The sequence below is a fragment of the Lygodium microphyllum genome, chromosome 6, assembly GCF_053477565.2.
Source record: "Lygodium microphyllum isolate KBCC chromosome 6, Lygodium_microphyllum_v1.1.10, whole genome shotgun sequence".
Classification (NCBI taxonomy): Eukaryota; Viridiplantae; Streptophyta; class Polypodiopsida; order Schizaeales; family Lygodiaceae; genus Lygodium; species Lygodium microphyllum.
Window position 1 is genome coordinate 47,240,066 of NC_141140.1, and position 24,461 is coordinate 47,264,526.

Below are 24,461 nucleotides of genomic sequence, written 5' to 3' on the forward strand. Positions count from 1 at the left end.
CCATGCTCAATGAAAAAGACTTGCCAGATTTTTATTGGGCTGAAGCAGTTGCTATAGCAGTCTACATAATGAATAGGACTCCCACTGCAGCAATACATGGAATGAATCTAGAGGAGAGGTATACTGGTAGGAAACCAGATATTTCTCATTTGAAAATTTTTGGTTGCATTGCCTATGTACATGTGCCAGATGAGTTGAGATCCAAGTTGGATCCAAAAGCTGAGAAGTGCATCTTTATTGGTTACTCTCTGCAGCAAAAAGGATATAGATGCTATAACCCTTCTACTCGTAAGTTTACAGTGAGCAGAGATGTTGTTTTTGATGAGATGAGTAGCTGGTATAAACCAGTAAATGTGATTGATGATGTAGATGCACAAAATGGTAATGATGCACAGAATTCACAGCAGCAGTCACAAAATATTAGTGGACCTGGAGCATCCTCTAGTAGTGGTTCACATTCTTCGCCATGGACAGGCAGATTGAGATCGGGAGAATCTTCTCAAAGTAATGCAGATAGTGGTATGCAAGTATCATGAAAAGGAAAAGAGAAGGTTGATCAGCCCATGTTTGATGTGAATGCAGGTCACTCTTATGTGGATGGTGAATTCAATGGCTCAGAACAAAGCATTGATGATGAGTTGGGTATTCCTTCTATTGTTATACCTGGAGTAAGGAAGACCAGGGATGTTTTGAGAGCACCTGGGAGTGAACCTACTTTGCGCAGGTCTATGAGAGCTAGGTATCCTGTGGATAGGCTGAAATATGATGGATTTACAGCCATTCACTATGCATATATGGTCAAAGTGATACAGGAACCAGAACCCACTTCTTTTGAGAAAGCCATGGGAAAAGAAAAATGGGAGAAAGCCATGGATGAAGAAATGGATGCCTTGGAAGCAAATGCTACATGGGAATTGGTACCTTTGCCTAAAGGTAAAAATGTAATTGGCTGTAAGTGGGTTTATAAGGTGAAGCACAATGCAGATGGTTCTGTGAACAGATACAAGGCAAGATTAGTAGTCAAGGGGTATGCACAAACATATGGCATTGACTATGAAGAAACATTCAGTTCGGTTGCAAGGATGGCAACCGTAAGAGCAATCATTGCTATGGCTGCATCAAAGGGATGGTCTTTATATCAAATGGATGTAAAGAATGCCTTCTTGCATGGTGATTTGCAAGAAGAGGTCTATATGGAGTAGCCACTAAGTTATGTGCATGATGTTCATCCTGAGTTTGTTTGCAGGTTGAAGAAAGCCTTGTATGGCTTGAAGCAAGCACCTAGAGCATGGTCTGACAAGATAGAATTGTATCTTGTCACTATTGGCTTTCAGATTTCCAAGGCAGATTTCTCACTTTATGTGAGAAAAACAGAGAAAGGTATTATGCTACTTGTCATTTATGTTGATGATTTGATTGTGACAGGTGACAGTGATGGAGATATCCTTCATGTGAAAATGCTATTGAAGCAGAAGTTTGAGATGAAGGATTTGGGAGAGCTGTGTTATTTCTTGGGCATTGAGGTGATTAGATCACCAAGTGGGATACAGCTCTTGTAGAGGCAGTATGGATTGGACATGCTGTCCAAATATGGGATGACAGGCTGTAAGCCTATTTCAGTTCCTTTGGAGCAGAATGTGAAGCTGAGCACAGATGCAGGTGAGCTTCTTGAAGACCCTACTATGTACATGCGCATAGTAGGAAGTTTGATTTATATGACTATTACCAGGCCAGATTTGAGCTATGCTGTTGGATTGGTAAGTCAGTTTATCCAAGCTCCAAGGAAACCACATTTGGATGCGGCTAGACGCATACTCAGGTATGTGAAGTCCACATTGCAGTATGGACTATTTTATGAGATTGGGGTTCAGATACAGTTGCATGGATACACTGATGCTGATTGGGCTGGTAGTATTTCTGATAGACGATCTACCAGCGGATATGTGTTCTCTTTTGGGAGTGCTACAGTCACTTGGAGCAGTGAGAAACAGCCTACAGTTTCCTTGTCGAGCACAGAGGCTGAGTACAGGGATGCAGCAATGGCTGCATGTGAGGTAGCTTGGTTGCATAAGCTACTTTATGATATGCATCAGTCTACAGATGGGCCAGTTGTCATTTATTGTGACAACATGAGTAGTATACACTTGGCAAATAACCCAGTCTATCATGCTATAACAAAGCACATTGAGGTGAATTATCACTATGTGCGAGAGAGGGTTTTACTAGGTCTTATTGATCTAGTTTATGTCAGCACAAAGGATCAGGTAGCTAACATATTCACGAAGGCATTGGGCGCAGAGAAGCTGCGCAAGTTCAGAGACCTTCTTGGTGTGCAAGAATTGGGATTGAGCTCGAGGGGGAGTGTTGAGATATCGAGCTCCACTCTGATACGCCAGGACGCGGTTGGTACACCGCCCATGAATAATAGCTACATGATAGCTATCCTTATCTACTCTAGTTCGTGGCTCAGTTAGTATGCCACCTTAGTTAGTTGAGTTTGGTTTGAGACCCATATATAGGGTTCTTCTATTTCTTTGTACAAGAGTTCTTTTTTGGCTTACACAATTAAGAAGAGGAAAACTGTTTTCAGCCTCCACCTCTGTGTGTATTTCCCCATTGTGCAAGCAAGAAAGCTTCAAGTGAGACTCCTTCCTTCTCTCCCACAATCTTGACAGAGGATACATGTATACAAAACCCCCCAAGGAGCTATTCTAGGTTGTATTATTTATCTTGCATACTCTTTTGCTTATCATTCATGTCCTCATTTGCATTGACATGGTTTGCCATGATCAAAGCACCATCATAATCTACCACTCTCATAAGATAGTCATTCGGAAAGGATCACATATTAGAAACCGTGTTTAAAAAAAGGGTAGGTAGAAAGGGGAGGTTGGAGCTCGAAGGGAGGTAGAGCTTCATGAGAGAAAGGAATTGAGAGATCAAATAGAGAATGAAAAGATGCTTTTAGGGAGTAAAATGGTTGATTGATGAAGCACTTTAATGATGATGATCACACACACACACACAGAGAGTGTGTGTGTGGGGGGGGGGGGGGAGAGAGAGAGAGAGGTCCATTTCCTAGTGGCCTATAAATAGAACATCATTACCTAGCATAGCCTTCATTGAATTGATGTGTGTGTGTGGGGAGAGAGAGAGAGAGAGAGAGAGAGAGAGAGAGGTCCATTTCCTAGTGGCCTATAAATAGAACATCATTACCTAGCATAGCCTTCATTGAATTGATGAATCATTCTATGGAAAAATAAACAAAATTGCTTATGGAATCTAGAAGATGGTTACAAATGCCTTGACCAAAAAGAAGTTGCTCAATGTAGACCTTGTTAAGTAGGCCAAAAACACTTGAAACGGCATTCAAATGATACTACTAATTACTACTTGTTTGTAGGGTAGGTTGATACAGCAAGTGCCTACAAGCCATGATTCAATGAGAATATGTTGACGTTAAAGAGGTGAGCAACAATGGGCCATCACTTAACATGCATTTATTGAGATACTATGATATGATATAATGTGTTGAGGTTGAAACGATGAGCAACAATGGGCCATCACTCAACATGCACTTATTGAGATCCTATGATATAATCAAAGTGCATTGCATTAACATCTTGCAACCTTCTTTCTAAAAGGCTTGTGCCATTTTATGGACTAGGTAGTACTACAAAAATCTAAAAGCAATATGTTTTATGTGTATGCTAGAATGGTAAGCTATCCCTTGAGAACACATATAATTACTTAAATCCATTTAATCCTTAGATGATTGTACTAGCTAATAATCATCAATTGGCTCAAAAAATCAACACTGGGTTCTAATATCTAGCCACATCAAGAAATTTTTGAAAAATAAAATCACTACTCTTTGGGTAAGGGTTTGGGGAATTTTGGTGGGATTTGACTAAGATTATAGAATATGCTACATTAAATCTAGTCTTGATAAGAAGCCAAAAAATACCTTAAAGCTACATAAGTGGCCAATACAAGATTTCACTTATAAATTGATAATATCTTTCACATGCATTATTTAACAACTATACTTTTGATTGATTTCAAATCAATAACCATGATAGAAATGCTTTTGATTGATTTAAAAATTAGCATTACAAAAAAAACCCATAAAGGTGGTATATGCTTTATATGTACCCGTAAGTTCAAGGGCTTCAAAATGTTAGATTTCCTTCAATTGGTGTAATACATACATGGATAGTTTTTATATATCATTTAAAGTAGATTTGATAAAAATTTTGACATGTTCAAATATTTATTAAGAATGTTATTGAGGAGATTGTCAAATTGAACCATCTTTTCATAAACCATTCTCAATGATGGCCCTTTAAAAAATACACTTTCTTAACCAAAAAACAACTTAGTATCTTTTCACTCCCATCTTGAGTTGGTAGATTCCATCCTTGAAAGGAATATCATTCTATTCTAAGAAGGTATGCAAGCATCAACAATACAAGACTTTTTGTTAGAAGTCTAATGCTTATAATTTATTTATTTTCATTACCTTTTTGATCTTTTGTTGAGTGTCAGCATAAACTTGAAACCAGAATGATCCATTTTGAAATACGTGCATTTGTTTACATCATACTTAAAAGGTTTTTTTCATAGATAAATTACTCCATCCAATGAGAGATATATACACTCAAGTCCAACTAAACATATATTAGAGTACATGGAGTGTTAGAAGCTAATAAAAGGGCATAATGCTATGCTCTCTTGTTCTAGCCTTATGGATATACTGGGAAATGATTGATGTGTCACATTGGCAATATGAGTTATAGATGGAATGAAGCTACAATTCTTTATTTGGTATCATCATGATTTAATAAATGGTCATTATGGACTTCTTTGATATTTTTTTATTTGTTTCAAATAATAAAAAATGTAGGAGAAGTTCAAAAAGGTTATAAGAAGCAAAAACACCCTAATACTCTAGGGGTGCACCTCAAAAAATATAAGTGTGCCATAAGTGATCAATAAAATAGTTACATTTACAGAATGGGTTTTTCAAATTACAATCTGAAAAAGATTTGTAAGTTTCTCAAGGAAAAAGGGACATTTTATTGCCTTATAATATGTAAGGAAAATGTATTTTGAAATACCATTTGAATGCATGTGATGTAGATGATTGCTTATAGGTGCACTCCCAAGCTATAATAGACATAAGAGTTGGGTCATACGAGTCACCAACTGAGTGAGTGGGGGTGAGTTGTCCACTCCCACCTATGTTGCATAGGGGAGTAGTACTGTCCCTAGAGACACCCTAGAAAACCCATTTATAAACAAGGTACTGAGGGCTACCCCCTTGTTCTTTTGCAACGATAAGAGCATGTGCCATGAACTAATAAAAAATATCCATTTCTTTCTTTTTGAAAATTGTTGGTTTAATGGACAATACTATATTTGTGTTATTCATGTTTGTGTGAATGGAAGGTTTGCTCTTTGCCAATCAATTATTGTCCACCTTCCCTTTGTAAGAGGGGGCTCTAATTATTCTTCAAACGCTGATCTTAAGGAGCTCATTTAGCCTTGCTTGTACTTTACTCAACGTGGAAAACCATAGGTTGAATGCATAATGAAACTCTACTGGCTTCTACGGCGAGGAATCTTCCATGTGAAGGAACGAATATGTGGGAAGGAAAGGGCGGGGGGAGCGAAGGGTGAAATGTGGGCAGTTAAACAGGTAAAGGTCGTTGAGAGAGAGAGAGAGAGAGGGGAGTGAAGGCAAAGAAAAGGAAAGCGCTCCCAACCTATCCTTTCGATTCGTTGGTCTTCCTGTCTTCTGGCCTTCATGCTCCTGCAGCTCACAACCTCTTCTCCTCCTCCTTGCAATTCTTGACTGATGATCATGATCTTCTTCATCCCATGATCATGATCGTTCTCTCAAGCTTATCTCACAGCTCTACTTCCCCATAATAGCCGAGCTGCCAATGGGCTAATACAGGCTCTCTCTCTCTCTCTCGCTCGCTCGCTCGCGTATACTTTCTCCCAATGTCTCATCCAGCTTCTTGTCGTGAGCTGCACAAGCAAACCTTTCCCAATTGGGAAACTGCAGTTCCCGTCGCCATAGCCAGGTTGAAGCAGCTGCCACTCCAAGGCGGCGCAGCAGCTGTCACCTCTACGTCGTCGTCGCTACTGAGTCCTCCGATGTTAACAGTCAAGCTGTGTTCTAGTGCCGCGGGGGCCACTGATCAGCAACAGTCGCAACCAGCTGCGCTCATCGACTTCACTGCTGATGCTGAAGGCTGCCACACCCCGAAAGGGAAAGGCCATACCATAGCCGAGTGTCTGCGCCCGCCGCCTCCTCCCAGGAAGCGGCGAGCCATGGCTAGACGGCCATGCCCCCCTCCCACTGCCTTCTTTCGCCCCCCGGACCTCGAGCTCCTCTTCTCTCCCGGTGCCTTTTGACTCGCCATCTATCTTTCCCAATGGGGAAATGCAAGGCTTTCTTGTACCAATTCTGTACAAATGTAACTCCTAGCTAGCCAGCTTCCCACAGAGCACACAACCTTGATTCTAAAAGGAACTCTCTCTTTCTCTCTCTCTCTCTCTCTCTCTCTCTCTCTCTCTCTCTCTTGTGTAATGCGCGACCCTTTTTCAAAATCAACTAGCCCTTTTTTGGACAGAATCTAGATGCCTCGTGTGAGCTCTCTTTCCACTAATTTCTATTGGATGGATGTGTGTTTAGCATGTGTCTTTAAAGGGTCCGTGTATTGCAACAATGTCATCATAGGGATAAGTTTAATTGGATGGATGTGAGTGTTTAGCATGTGTTTGGTCCGTGTATTGCAACAATGTCATCATAGGGGTAAGTTTAATTGAGCAATGCTTAATGAATGCCTCTCACACAATATTGGGTGATTATGGGTTGGGTCAATACTCAAGATTAGCGGTGTGATGGAACCCTACTACCCCCACTAACCTAGATTGTGCCATGTGGGTTTACAGATAGTGGGGTTTCCTTAAACCTTGGAAAACCCCACTAAAACAACAAAAATGCAGTCTTACAGTGCTAATGGAATGCTAACCCTTGTGATTGGCCAATGAGAACAAAGGCAAAGCAATGCATGAATAGGAAAAAGGCTTGTGACAATTTAATACAAGATGTTGTCTTCCTCTACATAGTGGGTGTAGTTGGTGTGACCACAAAGCTTGCTGGCTGAGGCTTACCCTTTCAAATTCCCCATTTATGTTGGTGTGACCTAGCTCTTAAGTAGGATAAACTAACTCCTAAATCATATCCACGTCCAAACACTTGGCTCATAATTTGGTCAATGTGGCATGCCAACCATTACTTTTGTTTATGGGTTTCAAGTCTTGAATTATTAATTTTTAAGGGAGGGTAACTTCCATCATGTCACTCTAACTTTGAAAGTGTTAAGTTTTTTATTATACACATTATTTTTTGAATCTCTAGTCTACCTTGTGAGTGTGGTGTTAAGGATGATAGATATCTAACCTTGTATAAATGCAAATTACTTTTTTTTGTGAAACTCTAAAGTTGTTTACTTGTGGTTAATGCTTAAATTACATTTTGAAAAGAAAAAATCTTAGTGGAATGCAAAAGTATGATAATCTAGAAAGTGAAAGAATAAACTATGCCCATGTGGAGTTGGAAAATTTATATATCAATTACCCAAAAGTCCCTCTCAAGAGAAATTGACAAGAGAAGCATTTATTTGAAATGAAAGATTGTATATTTGTATGATATATCGTCGTTGCTAGTTTCAATAATGGTAACTAGCGTTTCGAGCACTAGGCCGCTTTGCGGCAACTGCGAAGCGGCATTCGAAGTTGCCGTGCGATAACTTCGCTCAATAATCCATTTCTCCTCTTTGTCCCTCTTACTCTCTCTCTCTCTCTCTCTCTCTCTCTCTCTCTCTCTCTCTCCAATTCTCTCTAAGCACCCTTTCTCAGTGTCTCTCTCTCTCTCGCACACACAAAACTTAAAACTAAAAGTAGTTTATAAAAGTTGTAAGATAGAATGCCTGACATAGAAACAATCTCTTCCATGCACCATACAAACTTTTCTCTCTAGACATCAATGTAAGGAATCACATGATTGCTTTGTATGAAAAAAACGAAACAACAACATTATACCAAAACGGGTCATAATCAACACAGAGACCAAGTACCACAAAAAGATTTTCTATTAGAGACCTAGTCAAAATGAAGCCACAAAGTCTAAGTATAAGGCATGCGAGTGTTTCCAAGCACCATAGGCAAATGGCCGATGCCAACAAAAAAAGACAATGTCTCCAAGATGCCTAATACAAAGAAAGCTTCCTCTTCTTTGCGTAATCATTAACAAAATCTTCCCCCTTGAGCAAAACATGCGAAGGCAAAGCAGGGAATGATCCCATAGTTTCCATTGGTAATCGCACCGGTGATGCAATAGTCCTACCTCTCTCTTTATCACCTGCATTGAAACAAAAATCACAATATAAGTACGTGGAACAATAACGTTATACTGAAACGAGTCATAATCGAGAAAAAGACCATGCACCACAAAAAGAATTTCTATAAGAGACCTAGTCAAAATGAAGCCACAAAGGCCAAGTATAAGACACCCGAGTATTTTCAAGCACCATAGGCAAATGACCGATGCCAACAAAAAGAGACAATGTCTCCAAGATGCCTAATAGAAAGAAAGCTTCCTCTTCTTTGAGGAATCATTAACAAAATCTTCCTCCTTGAGTAAAACATGCGAAGGTGAAGGATGGAATGATCCCACAATTTCCATTGGTAATTGCATGGGCGATGCAATAGTCCTACCTCTCTCTTTACCACCTGCATTGGAACAAAAATCACAATATAAGTACGTGGAAGAACTAACAAAGATCATTTCATCCCTCGAGTAAGTTACGCATGAATATATGTGTGCATCACATGGGTTGTAATCACCCCGAACAACGTAGTATGCTTAACAATTATGATATTTGCTTGTTTTCGAGATTTAATAGAAAAGAGAATGAACACTTAAAACTGAAAATGAAAATTACTCACAAAATTACAGCCATAAAAATGTAAAAGTAATGGAGACAAGATTGAGGGTTGAAGATGGGCAACCCCCCCCGAAGGAATGTATTTCTGCTCAACTCAAGTCCCTTAGGGAAGAGCTCAGTTACAATCAACCTGAGAGTGAGAAGAAGTAATTCTCACTCTCACAAGATCATGCAAAGATGTACAAACACACATGCATTATCTATTATGCAATGATAAGAACTGATTTCTTTACAGTATGAGAGAAGAAAAAGGGGAATTCAGCCTTTCTCCATCGTTGATCAGCAGTACAGGGATAGAGCTTGCTTTTTGTAGCTAAAATGGAAGAAAGAGCTCAAGAAGGAGGTGCTGTAATGAATTTGCAGGCTTGCTGTCTTGTAAAACAGCAGTGATAGAAGAGGGAATATGGAGGAATTTGATAATGGAGAAGTGGGGGATGATGATGGGGATGGATGGGGCCAGTTTCTGGCTATCTGTGGGTGCTGTACATGAGTTTACAGCAAAGAAAAATGATGCTCAATGAAGAAAAACGAGCTCTTATTTATAGGAGAGGGGAGAGCTAGTACAAAAGGGGAAAGTGGAGTAGCACAAGACAAGTGTCCAGCCACATGTCATGAGATGTGACAAGTGGTGGGACACTTGGAAACTTGTGTGACAAGTGTCTTGACACTTGTCTCTTCTTTATGGCCTTCCTTTTTGGGTTGAATACTGTCAAGAATAGAAACAACCAAATTTAGTAAGCACAGTCAGAGTACAGAACTTACTATTTTTAGAATGACATCCCTATTTTTTAGGACTAGCATTTTTAGGCTAATTCGAGGCTCCTAAAATTTAGGGACCTCCTAAAATTTAGGGATCTCTTAGAATTTAGGGACCCCCCCAATATGGGTATCATATGAAAGCTTTTTCCGTGTACATCGCAAAAATGGTATCCGAATCTTCATGTGACTTTCCTATGCAAGGAAATGTGCATTTCAAGCTTTCAGCCCACACATGCACATTATACAAGCATTTCATGATCATGCCATCTTGTTGATTGTAACTGTCTGTTCTCGTGGATCTAGCCCACACTTCAAGGCATCAATCCTTTCTGTGTGCGAGTCTAACCCTGATATGCGTGAGTTCTAGTCACAGGCGCCCAATCGGGTCATATAGGTGGAAGTGTGAACTATCTTTTCTCTAACCCACCATGTGGGTCCACCATAACCTGTGACCACTCATCAGTGGCCAGCTCCAATGCACTTTTCTTTATATCTAATTAGTGCAAAGGAAATAAATTTAATAAATCATTATATAGATAAATTAATGAAAAAGGATACAAATTCTGTTTCTATAGAGTTGTGACAGCCCTCTGGCTTTTATTCAGCTGTCCTCAGCTAAAAATCTTCTTGATATTGTTGTAGAATATTTGGGTAATCCTTCATGAATTTTTCATCTACCCACTGTGCATCTGTGGTGGGTAGATTCTTGAATTTTAGCAAGAATTTTCGTGTCACAAGGCCACTTCTCGTGGTTCGATCCTTGAGAAACAAAATCTTTTCAGGTTCCAAGAGTTGCTCTGTTTCTTCAACTTCTGGGGGATCTTCAATAATGGGTTCCTTTGGTTCTGGTCCTATGTAAGGTTTTAGCAAACTTACATGAAAAGCATTGTGTATTTTCCAATGAGTAGGAAGCTCAAGTCGATAAGAAACTTCATTTATTTTCTCAACCACTTTGAAGGGTCCAAAGTATCTACTGGAGAGCTTTGGAAAAGATGAATTTTGACCAGAACCTTGTTTGAGCCTGCTTTTATCAAACTTTAGCAAGACATATTGACCTTTTTCAAAAGCCAAAGGTCTTCTTCGTTTATCTGCTTGCTTCTTTTGTCACTCTTGTGCAACTTTGATAGTGGCTCGAACTTGATCCATTGTTGTTTTTAAATCTGAAGCAAACTCATCAGCAGCAAAAATCTTATCTTTAGTGCGAATAATTGGAGGAGGAATCACTTTATCCTGTACTATTTCATTTGGAGCTTTCCCTGTGGATGAGTGCACTGTATTGTTGTAAGCAAACTCCAATAATGGAAGATATTTCTCCCATTGTGACTTATGTTCACTAACATAAGCTTTCAACATATCCAAAAGAGTGAGATTCATCACCTCTGTTTGGCCGTCAGTTTGAGGATGAAAAGCTGAGGAGAACTTTAAAGTGGTTCCCAAATTCTCAAATAAAGCACGCCAAAAGTTACTTGTGAATTTGGAGTCTCTATCTGAAATGATCTCAGAAGGCATACCATGTAATCTGAAGATATGTTGAATGAAAAGTCTTGCAGCTTGTGCGGATTTCAATGTTTTATGACATGGAATAAAATGTGATTGTTTGCTGAATCTATCAATTATGACCCAAATCATATCATGACCTTGAGGTGTTCTTGGAATACCTGAGATGAAATCCATTGTGATAGATTCCCATAGATCTTTGGGCACTGGAAGAGGTTGCAACAATCCTGGAATCTTCTGCCTATCATATTTGGATTTTTGGCATACCAGACAAGCCTCAATGAAGTTATGTGTATCTTTTCGTAATGTTGGCCAATAAAAGTAGTGCTCAATTGCACTTAGAGTGGCTGCCCTCCCTCTATGCCCTGCATAAGGGGGTTCATGACTTTCTTTAAGCACCTTTTGTCAAACAGGAAGAGTGACACAAAGGCGATTGTTCATGAGAAGGTAACCATCTTTGATGGAATAATTTGGATGAGAACCTCCTTGCTGTAAATTTGACCAAATTGCTGCAAAATCAGTATCTTCATCATAAGTATTCTTCATCGTTTGAAAATCTTCATGATGAGCCACTGTAATAGTTGCAATGCGAGGCACTCTAGAAAGTGCATCAGCAACTACATTTTGTTTCCCTGGAGTGTACATAATTTGAAAATGAAACATAGACAAGAAATTTTCCCATCTTGCATGTTTCTCCTGCAAATGCTTTTGAGTCTTGAAATACTTCAAGCTTTGATGATCGGTTTTAATAAGGAATTCATTGCCTAAAAGATAATGTTTCCATATCTTTAAAGCATGAACCACTGCTAAGAGCTCCTTTTCATAAATGTCATACCTTTTCTCCACATCATTTAGACGGCGGCTTTCAAAGGCTACGGCATGGCCTTCTTGATTTAGCACTGCACCAATACAATCACCGCAAGCATCTGCTTCCACCACAAATGGTTTTACCAGATCTAGAATGATAAGAACAGGTCCAGAAGTAAGAGCTGTTTTCAGCCTTGTGAAGGCTGCCTTCTCTTTTTCCTTCCATTGGAAAGAGATCTTCTTCTTTGTAAGATCATGAAGTGGAGAAGCCATATGTGCAAAATGCTTGATGAAGCGGCGGTAATAAGAACATAAGCCAAGAAACGATCGCACCTCATGTACATCACGAAGATGAGGCCATTCTTGGATTATCCTGATCTTTTCAGGATCCATCTGAATCCCTTCAAAAGAGATGACATGCCCAAGGTAATTTATTTTATGCATGAAAAATTCACTCTTTTTACCATTTACCAAGAGTTGATTTTGTTGTAGTAATTGTAGAACAATTTCCAAGTGTTGATGATGCTCCTCTTCATTCTTGCTAAAGACAAGAATATCATCAAAGAAAGTACCGACATATTGTCGATGATGTCTAAAGATGCGCTCCATCATTCGATTAAAGGTGGCTGGTGCATTGGTTAATCCGAAAGGAACCACCAAGAATTCATAAAGACCGTATGAAGTGCGGAAAGCAGTTTTGTGTACATCTTGTGGTATTACCCTAATTTGATGATAACCACTCTTTAAATCAATGAGGCTGAAAACCTTTGAGCCTCCTAGACGATCCAAAATGCCGTCAATTCTGGGAATAGGAAACCGATTCTTCACGGTGATTTTGTTGAGGGCTCGATAATCAATGCACATCCTGAATGTGCCATCTTTCTTTTGAACAAGAAGAACCGGTGAACAAAATGGTGAGCTACTTGGCCTAATTAGCCCACGGTTGAGTAGGCCTTCGACTTGCTTTCTGATTTCTTCTTGTTGAGGACGGCTCACACGGTATGGTGCTATATTAGGAGGAGAACTGCCCGGGATAATATCAATATGATGGTCTTCTGGCCTTTCTGGGGGGAAGCTGATAAGGAAGATCTTCCAAAAAACAATCTTTATACTTTTCCAAGAGCTGAAGTTGCTCTTGGTTTTCAGCATTCATATTATCTTTTACATCAGTGACATAAAGCAGACAACATTGAACACAATCCTTAATTGCTCTAGAGACTTGCATATGGCTTACCATAGGTATGGTGTCTCCAGAAACTCCAGCTTGGATCTCATACTTCTTGCCTTTGTTGGTGAGTTCTACCTTCTTTTTCTGAGAGAAGATGGTTGAATCTATTCTATGATTCCAGGGCATGCCAAGAATCACATCGCAACCATCAAGGTCTCCGATACAGAAGGTATCTTCGTCACTGTAGCCTTGAATTTGAAACTTGAGCTTGCCAATGTAGGGTATCACAGTCTTCATTGTGTCACCTTGCAACTGTCCCCAAGCTTTTAATAATTTGCGCGTCTCTGGAGTGTGAGTTGTGTTTGCAACTACATCACTGATAGCATTGATTTTCACTGGCGACTTAGGCTTGTTGTCAGAAACCTTGCTTTGTCCCTTGTTTGGACATTGCTTCGCTATGTGGCCTGTTTGTCCACATTTAAAGCACTTCCCTTCTTTCATGAAGCGTTGCTTTTCTTCTTCGGAAAATGGCTTTGCTTGTGGGTATAGATTGGAGCGAAATTGAGGAGCATTAGGAGGTGCATAGGGCTTCATCTTCTTTTGATTTGATGGCTGCTTTTGCCACTGTTTTTGTCCTTCATTTGGGGCTGAATACTCCTCATCATCAGCTACTCTCTTCTTATCATTCTTTTGGAATGATTTGTTGCCATTGTGCTCCATTTCCCATGTCTCAGCATGGTCAATGAGTTCCCTGAGACTAGAACAATGATAATGATTAAGAGCAGTACGAAGTTTAAAATGTAAACCTCCTTGAAACTTCCTAATCTTTTCCGAACTGCTGATCTTCTTGAAATGTTGGACCTTGAAAAGTAGCTCCCAAAATCTCTTGGTATAGTCACCAAGTGACTCATTTTTCCTTTGCCAAAGCCGATCCCATTCCATTTTTACATCTCTTTTGAAATGAACAGGAAGAAATTGGCTTTGTATCAGGCGAACAGAGGACCGCCATGATTTTGGGGCAGCATGATCATATTCCAACCCCGTCCACCAAGTATGGGCTAAGTCGGTTAAATGTAAAGCTGCAAACTTAATCTTTTCTTTTTCTTTATACTTGTCACGACCATACAAAATTTGAAATTGACGAATAAACTTCAGAAGAAGATCAGGATTTCGGGAACCATCATACATACTGAACTTGATCTTCTTTTCAAGTTGAGATAGTGACTTAGTCTTCTTCTTCTTCTTATGCCTTCGTCCATGCTCGGATATTGAGGTTGAAGATGATGAAGTGCTTGATGGGGATGAAGATGGAGACGAGGGTGAAGAATGTCGACGCCTTTGACGATGATGAGGTCTTCCACGAGAAGGGTGTGACTCTTTATTACTAGAAGAGGATCCATTAGAATAGGCGCCAGATGACTTTGAAGAAGAGGATGAGCTTCGACGCAATCTCTTTCTTTGTCTTGAAGTAGAATGGGACTGCCTCTTAGAAGTAGTTGGACTTCTTGATCGGCTCCTTTCATTGGTATGGCTTTGTCTCCTTGAAGTAGATGGGCTTCTTTCCTTGAATTCTTTGGGATTCTCAACTTTTTCTAGTTTGAGAAGTTGCTCACGAATTTGCTGATTCTCCTCTCTAAGACTTTGAATGGCTTGAAGGATAGTACTCGATTGATCCATTGAGACTAAAGAAAAAAAAATATGCTCACGCACTCAATGCAAGGGCTGAAAACAAACAAACTTATAGTTGTAAGCACTACCAGTGTTGGGGGTGAGGACCGAGCCAAAGCTCTGATACCACTGTAATCGCCCCGAACAACGTAGTATGCTTAACAATTATGATATTTGCTTGTTTTCGAGATTTAATAGAAAAGAGAATGAACACTTAAAACTGAAAATGAAAATTACTCACAAATTACAACCATAAAAATGTAAAAGTAATGGAGACAAGATTGAGGGTTGAAGATGGGCAACCCCCCCCGAAGGAATGTATTTCTGCTCAACCCAAGTCCCTTAGGAAAGAGCTCAGTTACAATCAACCTGAGAGTGAGAAGAAGTAATTCTCACTCTCACAAGATCATGCAAAGATGTACAAACGCACATGCATTATCTATTATGCAATGATAAGAACTGATTTCTTTACAGTATGAGAGAAGAAAAAGGGGAATTCAGCCTTTCTCCATCGTTGATCAGCAGTACAGGGATAGAGCTTGCTTCTTGTAGCTAAAATGGAAGAAAGAGCTCAAGAAGGAGGTGCTGTAATGAATTTGCAGGCTTGTTGTCTTGTAAAACAGCAGTGATAGAAGAGGGAATATGGAGGAATTTGATAATGGAGAAGTGGGGGATGATGATGGGGATGGATGGGGCCAGTTTCTGGCTATCTGTGGGTGCTGTACATGAGTTTACAGCAAAGAAAAATGATGCTCAATGAAGAAAAACGAGCTCTTATTTATAGGAGAGGGGAGAGCTAGTACAAAAGGGGAAAGTGGAGTAGCACAAGACAAGTGTCCAGCCACATGTCATGAGATGTGACAAGTGGTGGGACACTTGGAAACTTGTGTGACAAGTGTCTTGACACTTGTCTCTTCTTTATGGCCTTCCTTTTTGGGTTGAATACTGTCAAGAATAGAAACAACCAAATTTAGTAAGCACAGTCAGAGTACAGAACTTACTATTTTTAGAATGACATCCCTATTTTTTAGGACTAGCATTTTTAGGCTAATTCGAGGCTCCTAAAATTTAGGGACCTCCTAAAATTTAGGGATCTCTTAGAATTTAGGGACCCCCCCAATATGGGTATCATATGAAAGCTTTTTCCGTGTACATCGCAAAAATGGTATCCGAATCTTCATGTGACTTTCCTATGCAAGGAAATGTGCATTTCAAGCTTTCAGCCCACACATGCACATTATACAAGCATTTCATGATCATGCCATCTTGTTGATTGTAACTGTCTGTTCTCGTGGATCTAGCCCACACTTCAAGGCATCAATCCTTTCTGTGTGCGAGTCTAACCCTGATATGCGTGAGTTCTAGTCACAGGCGCCCAATCGGGTCATATAGGTGGAAGTGTGAACTATCTTTTCTCTAACCCATCGTGTGGGTCCACCATAACCTGTGACCACTCATCAGTGGCCAGCTCCAATGCACTTTTCTTTATATCTAATTAGTGCAAAGGAAATAAATTTAATAAATCATTATATAGATAAATTAATGAAAAAGGATACAAATTCTGTTTCTATAGAGTTGTGACATGGGTTCAAAATAAGGTATTTTTAAAATATCATTTTTATATTTTTTTACATAACGAAGGGTGTAATATAGAGGGGCTATTTACAGATTCAATAGAAAAGGGGTATATTTTATTCATGAAAAGTTTGCAAATAAGGATATTCATAAATAGACCTTGAACGCACGTAATGTCGAGGATATGCATATAGTAACTTCCCCAGTTTCATCCCAACAATAACAATACCTGGTCGAACATTTGTGAACCATTCCGTAGGTACTGAATCCATACTTAAATCAATGCCTTGGTATCTTATCAGTATGAGAGCGTTGAAATCTCTTCTTATGGTCAACCTCGTACATATGCACACGAAAACATTGTGTGTATCCACAATGTACAACTTCAATAAAAGTTGGGAGCTTGATGTCAATATTAACATCATCATATAAATGCTCGATGACCCTTGCAAGTATCCTTCTTATGATATCATCACTTGTTACTGTGCGCAACATACTTTGTAGCTCCTTTTGATAGCTAGAAACTAGGTAATAGTGCCACTTTAGGGTAGGCATTTGCAAAAGTTTAATAAATAACTAAATATGAAGCATGTTGACTTCCAAGAGAGTATATTCCAACCAAACAAGGCGCAGAGAGCAATTCACATATACCCTAAACCAGTATCCCTACATGATTGTCAATAACTACATCCCACAAAGAAAGCAATGCACATTACTACACCTTTCGAAGAACATCCTTATATACAATGTTTGTGGTCATATCCCCATCCTTTTCACCCAATAGGACTTTCACACCATGCGAAGTTTTTATCCTTGAAAATGCAACATATAGCTGACCATGTGTAAATACTGGTGCCTTTAGATAAAGCCCAACAATGGACAAAGTCTGCCCCTGCGACTTGTTGATTGTCATAGTGAATGCTAAGAGTGAATGCCAACCAGATAGGGAACTATCTCCGTTTCATAGTAAATGGCAATTGTGTAGCATTTGAAATCAAAGTAATCCGGGGAATAAAAACTCATTCACCCACATTTGCCCTCGTTATTATCTTAGCATCCATCACTTTCCTCATGAAAGCTCTACATATCAATCGTGTACCATTACACATACCCCTTTCTGGGTTTAGGTTTCTAAGAAGAATGATAGATGCATTTAACTTCAGGAATAATAAATGAGGAGGAAATCCACCTCCAAGGTCCAATGTATTTAAATACTCAACAAAGTATAAAAATGAGTCGTCAATTTCTGCAATCGAATCTGCACTATAATACTATCTAACCTCCCTTGGCATCAATTGCAATGCATGATCATTCAAAGTAGCCACCTTTGTATTCCACAAGGCGAGTATAGCCCGCTCACTAAAATATGATGTGTAGTCACCCACATTGGACACGTCACTATATACACTATCAATCAAGGTTTTGATAGACTGCCCTTTTAATACCATGCTAGGTGGAACACACAACTTATCACAACTTTCAGTAATACCCACTCCATTCCCTATTCCTTGAATCCAACTGATGAACCCATTGTCCACTACACTACCAGTTGTTGACACTCGTATATTCCCACATAGCCTTAGTACCCTCATGTAACGCCACAAATCAGAGTAACACAAATATGTAGCATTAAAAATATCCTCACGCGTCCCCTTTACCACAACCGGCAAGACCTACCTAAAATCCCCTCCAAACAAAACTTTTCCACCAACAAATGGCTTATCACAACTCATAACATCTCTTAGAGTTCTATCAACCACTTCAAAGGCATATCGATGGGTCATAGGAGCCTCATTCCACAAAATAACGCTCGATTGTCTCAATAACCAAGCAAGGTCACTTTCAACAGGAATATTGCAAGTGGATTGATTATTTAATTCTACTGGGATTTTAAACCGTGAGTGAGCCGTACGACCACCTAGTAAAAGCAAGGCAGCAATGCCACATGATGCTGTTGCCAGTGCTATACGGCGGCCACTGCGCACCTTCGCAAGTAAACATTTATACAGGAAAGTCTTCCTAGACCCACCAGGGCCATCCAAAAAGAATACATCCCCAGTATCTGTGTCAACAGAATCCATAATTTCAATAAGGCAATTCTTTGTCCCTCATTCAACATTCCCTCCATGGATTCAGAAACCCTACATTGTTCTGATGTGTTGTATGCATATTCATCTTACAAGAGAGGGTTAGCATGTAGTTGTGAGTTTGGTTAATGAGGTTCAGGCAACCCATCAAAATCAAAGAGTCTTTACCCTACATGGTGCAAAAGGTATTGCAGATGTAACAAAGCCATGTTAGATGCCTCATGATGCAGAACATTGAGAGAGGCATGCACGTGCTGTAGCTACAATCTATACATGATATCCTCTACCATTGGTACCAAAAATCTTTCCCATAGATGGCCAAGCTGAGCTGGCTCACAAAATACCAAAATTGCAACAAAAAAAGTACAGAGTTGGGCACCAGTTTGCACAGACGCACCTTCTTCTAAGCACACAATATATTCATCATCACTCTCCAACATGTCCCTTGCAATGCAAGCATCCCTCAAAGTATCATAGTTGTCCTATGGAGTTAAGAAGACCAAGAGTGAGTGAGAGAGCACTTATGAGAGTTATAATGTGTACTTTGAGGTTTGGTAATTTTAGCTATTGGTAGCAAGAAGAGGGCTACATGGAGGATGAGCAAGTCCTAATGTCTAAAGGATCAATGTTTTGACATGGTAAGCTGTGGTCTATTGTATAGGTTTCCAAACATTCTTGTCTAGTGGTGGTTGTAAAATTGTTAAGCTTATGATTCTTTCTTCAAGATTTGGAACCAAAACACTTTTCTTGCAGTGTGAGGCTTTCACCTTTCCTTTGAACATTTTCTGACAATGAAATTGTTATTGACAAGCATGTACCAACTCAGTTGATGCTCCAGTTAGTGATGGACACATACCGAAGACAAGCACACATGTTTGTTAGCCAGAAGATCTGAATGCATAAGACTAGTGCCCACTTGAACTGAAGCTCAAAACTTTGAGGATTTTTAATTTTAGCCACTTGAAGCAAGAAGAGTGCTACATGGAGGACTAAAGGTAATAGTCTATACCTTGCAACACCCTGACGAAGAGGGTTTGTATATACATTTTGGTAACATAAATATTTGCATATAATAGTATGGCATCTTAGTATATAACTAGCCTTATTTCTTTCCTTAAAATCATTCTTAGATTTAGTTAGCTTTATAGGTTTCCTTGTTCTATTGTCTTATTTTATGTTATCTGGTTGGCCAAATTCATGAGCATTATCCGTGTGTCTGGTATTTGTGGCAACTTGTTGAGTGTCTTTAGGTAGTGGATTGGATTTCTTCCACAAACAATTTCCTTCACTCGGTATAATAATGCAAGTTCCTTCACTATGTAGTGTTGGAATCACAATAACATCCACTTCGTATTCACAATTGCATTTAGTGTTTACTATTTCATTCAGCACCAATTGTGTCAAGTTTTTTATATTAAAAAAATGTTGTATAATCAGACCTCACGATTGCTTCATAGTTCAGAAATGGAATCACTATGGAATTCACCTCTTTCATAATTGTGTTTCCTATGTTGCATTTAATGTTTTCTGCTACCATAAGGCATTGACAAATGGAGACCATCATGATCAAAGTTTTTGGGCACTAGAGAAGGGCAAAGAGATACATACTGCAGTAGTCAGGGATTATTGCTACAACTGATAAGCAATGGTACTACTAAGACCCATCTTTTGTGCAAGTAAGCAATAACGATAACTTTTGTAGAAAAGTCTTATTATTGGTATGTAGTCATTCTTCATTGCTGGTATGTTGCACTATGTGAATAGTTACATGATGATATCCACTTCGTATTCACAATTGCATTTAGTGTTTACTATTTCATTCAACACCAATTGTGTCAAGTTTTTTATATTAAAAAAATGTTGTATAATCAGACCTCACAATTGCTTCATAGTTCAGAAATGGAATCACTATGGAATTCACCTCTTTCATAATTGTGTTTCCTATGTTGCATTTAATGTTTTTTGCTGCCATAAGGCATTGACAAATGGAGACCATCATGATCAAAGTTTTTGGGCACTAGAGAAGGGCAAAGAGATACATACTGCAGTAGTCAGGGATTACTGCTACAACTGATAAGCAATGGTACTACTAAGACCCATCTTTTGTGCAAGTAAGCAATAACGATAACTTTTGTAGAAAAGTCTTATTATTGGTATGTAGTCATTCTTGATTGCTGGTATGTTGCACTATGTGAATAGTTATATGATGATAGCTATGATTGATTCAAGTAAAGAGATCAATAGAGGAAACATTTTCTTTGAAGTAGAATAGAAGTAGAAGTTAGAAAGTTGAAGTTTTTAATCTCTATTTAATGCTAACAATTAATAAGGGAGAGAAGGGAATGCTAAGTTTATTTTAGTATAGGAGAAGTAAAAGAAAATTTTAATGGGAAGAGCAACAATCATGTGAGTTATGGACTTCTATAGTTTGTAGCAATCTTCATAGTACAAGATCCAGAGTTGGTGATAGTGTAGAATAACATCACATCTCCCATGTTATGCCCTTGTAGTTAATAGATTGTCCTAGCAATCAATTTGACATTGAGACTAGAAGTGAGGTAGGCCAAACAATGTCCTCCCTAGTAGGATCATGAAGAAGGCAGAAAATTAATGTCATATAAAAATACAAAATTGGTTTTCTGCTACTTTAGGTCCTAGTGTGGCACTAGAGTGGAGCTTCAGAAATCCAATGAATCTGTTGGATGTGGATAAAAGTTGCATTGTTTGGTTTGTCCTTGAGGGTTCCACTTACTATGATAAGTTTTAACACCTTCATGGTATTTTCATGTCACTAGTGTCCCTTTGGTAGTTAGGGATTTACATTCATTAAAGAAAAACACATGCAACACCTACATTGATTTAGAGTGACTAGATTGAGGAAAAGAGACCATCATGTTGTACAGTACTAGCACTTCTGGCAATATGAGAATATGGCCCTTCATGCTTAAAAGCTCAAATGTACATATGTAGAGGTGGTGATTTGAGACCCAAAAGGAATAGCAAATGATAGGGATGATTGCTAGTTTTGATGATGGTGCATAAAAAGGAATTAAGGGGGCACCTATATCTTGTAGGTGCATTCAATAACAAGTGTGTACTAAGGGAAACCTTAGAAAATGGGAAAGAAATTTGAGCTAATGTTGAATAGGTCATGGACAAGGATAAAGCATGTCATCAAAGCTAAAGGGGATATAACCTTAGAAAATGGGGAAGTAAGTAACCATGCCACTTTGAAAATGAGAAAGCTAGTCAATGTTGAATAGGCATGGACAAGGATAAAGCATTTCATGGAAGATAAAGGGGATGCACTCCCTTCAGTTACTAGATGGGCTCATTGATTTGATCCCTCCTAAATTGGCACTTGTCTCATCTCTTTGATTTTTGCCTTGATCAATGGTATGGCCCTCCAATTAGTAAGCTCAAGTTATAAGGCCTACTATTCATGTGCAAACGTGAGTGAATAACATGCAATTTGTATCGCCTTCCATCTTGAGACTTGTTCTATAGTCTAAGAAGCAAATCCAATCTAGAGCAGAGATTGCTTTGAAAGTGGTGATTTGTTACAGTTTGCAAGTGTAGAAGCACACATATGTGAGGGCCATAAGGGTTAGGGCGGGAATCACTTTAGAATGGAGAGACTTGTGTTGGTTCATTATGACTTGGAAACTTTACCTCAATCTTCCTTACTTTCAACTTGGTGCCTATTAGGATAGTCCCTTACCATGTGTCCCTCCTCTTCACATGTAAATCATGTATTTGCAGCCCTTAACTCCTTGCATTGTGCAAGTGTTTTCCAAGTTTTTCTATGCTGGGTCCTATTTTCAGATTTGCTCCTCTTTGTAGCCTTTGATCCTTTCCCCTTTCAGAACACTAAAAACCTTATTTTATTACAAATACACAGAAGTATTGTAGCTAGGGATGGCAGCTTCTTGAAGACCACACAAGCTATGGCAAGAGGCTTGGAAAAATCTAGAGGCAAGGGGACAAGAATGGGAGCTCGTTTTCAACCCCCTGTCAAATTTTAGAGGTAAACTTGCCAAAAAGGACTCCTAGGAGTTACTGACAACCTAAAAATCTGTCACTTTTTGAAAGGAGGTATTTTCTCTTTGTTCTTGCCAAGCTTTTTCTCAAATAGCCATGGAGTATAGCCTTCCAACTTCTCTCGTGCTCTTTGTGCTCAAGATTTGCCTACACAACCTTGGGCCAAGCATCCCATAGACCTCACTAAGCACATAGACTACCATATCTACCATTTTCAAATAGAGATTTGGGCCACGAGATCAATTTTTTTTTCTTTTTACAAGGTTTATCGAAGAGCTTCACACAAGGCTTCGAGCTTAAGAAAATGGGGCACTCAACAGGATGAGAAGCAAAGCTAGACTGGGAGTAAGATCTATGGTCCAATCATGCCCAGGAGTTGTCGAATGCTAACAAGGATAATGTTTGATTTGGGTGCTTGCCCAATAGAGGGATTGAGATGTTGAATTTCCAACTTGTGAAGTCACTAGAACTACTAAGAGATTTTTATGAATCCTTGGGAGTTGCTCTATGGTCAATTCTATATTGTAGTATCTTGTATCTATTACACAGGGATCCATTAAATTCTTTACTTTGAAAAATAAACTTACCGTAAGGTATTTATAAATATTTCTAAAAAGTCACATAAGGGTCAAGAAAATTTTATAGGCTACATAGGGATATATAAAACATGCCTGGAATGCATGTGATGCCTAGGGTTTATACATAGTAGCTTACCCGAGTATCTTCCAAGTGTAAGAGTGTACACAAGAACCAAGAAGTTACACATAAATGAAGATGGATTGAGTTCTAAGAAGAGGAAGTGCATTAGCATTGTGTATATGTATTTATACATAGTAGCTTACCCGAGTGTCTGCCAAGTGTAAGAGTGTACACAAGAACCAAGGAGTTACACATAAATGAAGATGGATTGAGTTCTAAGAAGAGGAAGTTCATTAGCATTGTGTATATGTATTTATATGTACATCCGAGGACTCTTGGAAATGTTTACTTGTGTGTAATGAGCATTGCATTCATTTGGGGTCATCCTCTCCTTTACAAGCCAAGGTTTTAAGGTCTTTTCTCTCTTAATGAATTAAGGAGAGAAGTAATTCTTTCACTAATAAAGACGAGAGAGGTAATTCTCTCACTAAAAAAGACGAGAGACGTGATCCTCTGGAAGTTAGGAGAGAATTGATTTTCTATTTCTAAGGTCTAAGATAACACAAGCTTTTGTGTGGAAGTCAATCTTAAGGTTGAGGCCCAAGGCAATCTAATGAACTCTCCTTATCTATGGCTCAAGGTGGTTGCATGGACCATAAGTGAAGAATAGAGTTTAAAAATCTACTTTTCTTAAAATAGACATGGTGAATCCATTTTTAAAATATCTCACAATAGAAAGCCAATCTCTAAAAACACCTCACAAGGGTTATTGAAAACGGTGAGATCTACAACTTTTTTGTTGGACGTTTTTCCATCCGAGCAATGCACAGAGAGATATTCTAAAATTGGTGTTGTAGAGTAGGTCCTAGAACAGCCACATCTTGCATGAAGATCAACCTTTTCAATCTTGGCACTCAAGTCTCTCTCCAAGAGGTGAAGCTCTTGGAGCCTATAAAAGGGAGGCTCTCCTTGGGTGTGGAGGAAGGGAAGGAAGCATCACTTTGCATACATGCAAGAGAAGGAGAGAAGGCGGTTCGGGTCTCACAAAGTGCTATGGAAGCTCTATTGAAAATCAAGCACCAAGAAGAGAGCCCTACACATATTGTGTAGGAGAGAACAAGAGAAATCAAAAAGATCAAGGGATCCAACTTTTGAGTTGTGCAAGTGCTCGCCAGTTGTATACCATGCAAGGATCTA

At 39.1% G+C, this 24,461-nt stretch overlaps 1 protein-coding gene across 1 annotated transcript; it reads left to right on the top strand.

Annotated features, from left to right (window-relative positions):
- Positions 1–5,747: 5,747 nt before the first annotated feature.
- Positions 5,748–6,665, top strand: LOC148034525 (uncharacterized). Its single transcript, XM_087680534.1, has one exon. The coding sequence runs from the start codon at positions 6,010–6,012 to the stop codon at positions 6,424–6,426; it is 417 nt and encodes a 138-aa protein (XP_087536660.1). The 5' UTR covers positions 5,748–6,009; the 3' UTR covers positions 6,427–6,665.
- The last annotated feature ends 17,796 nt before the right edge of the window (positions 6,666–24,461 follow it).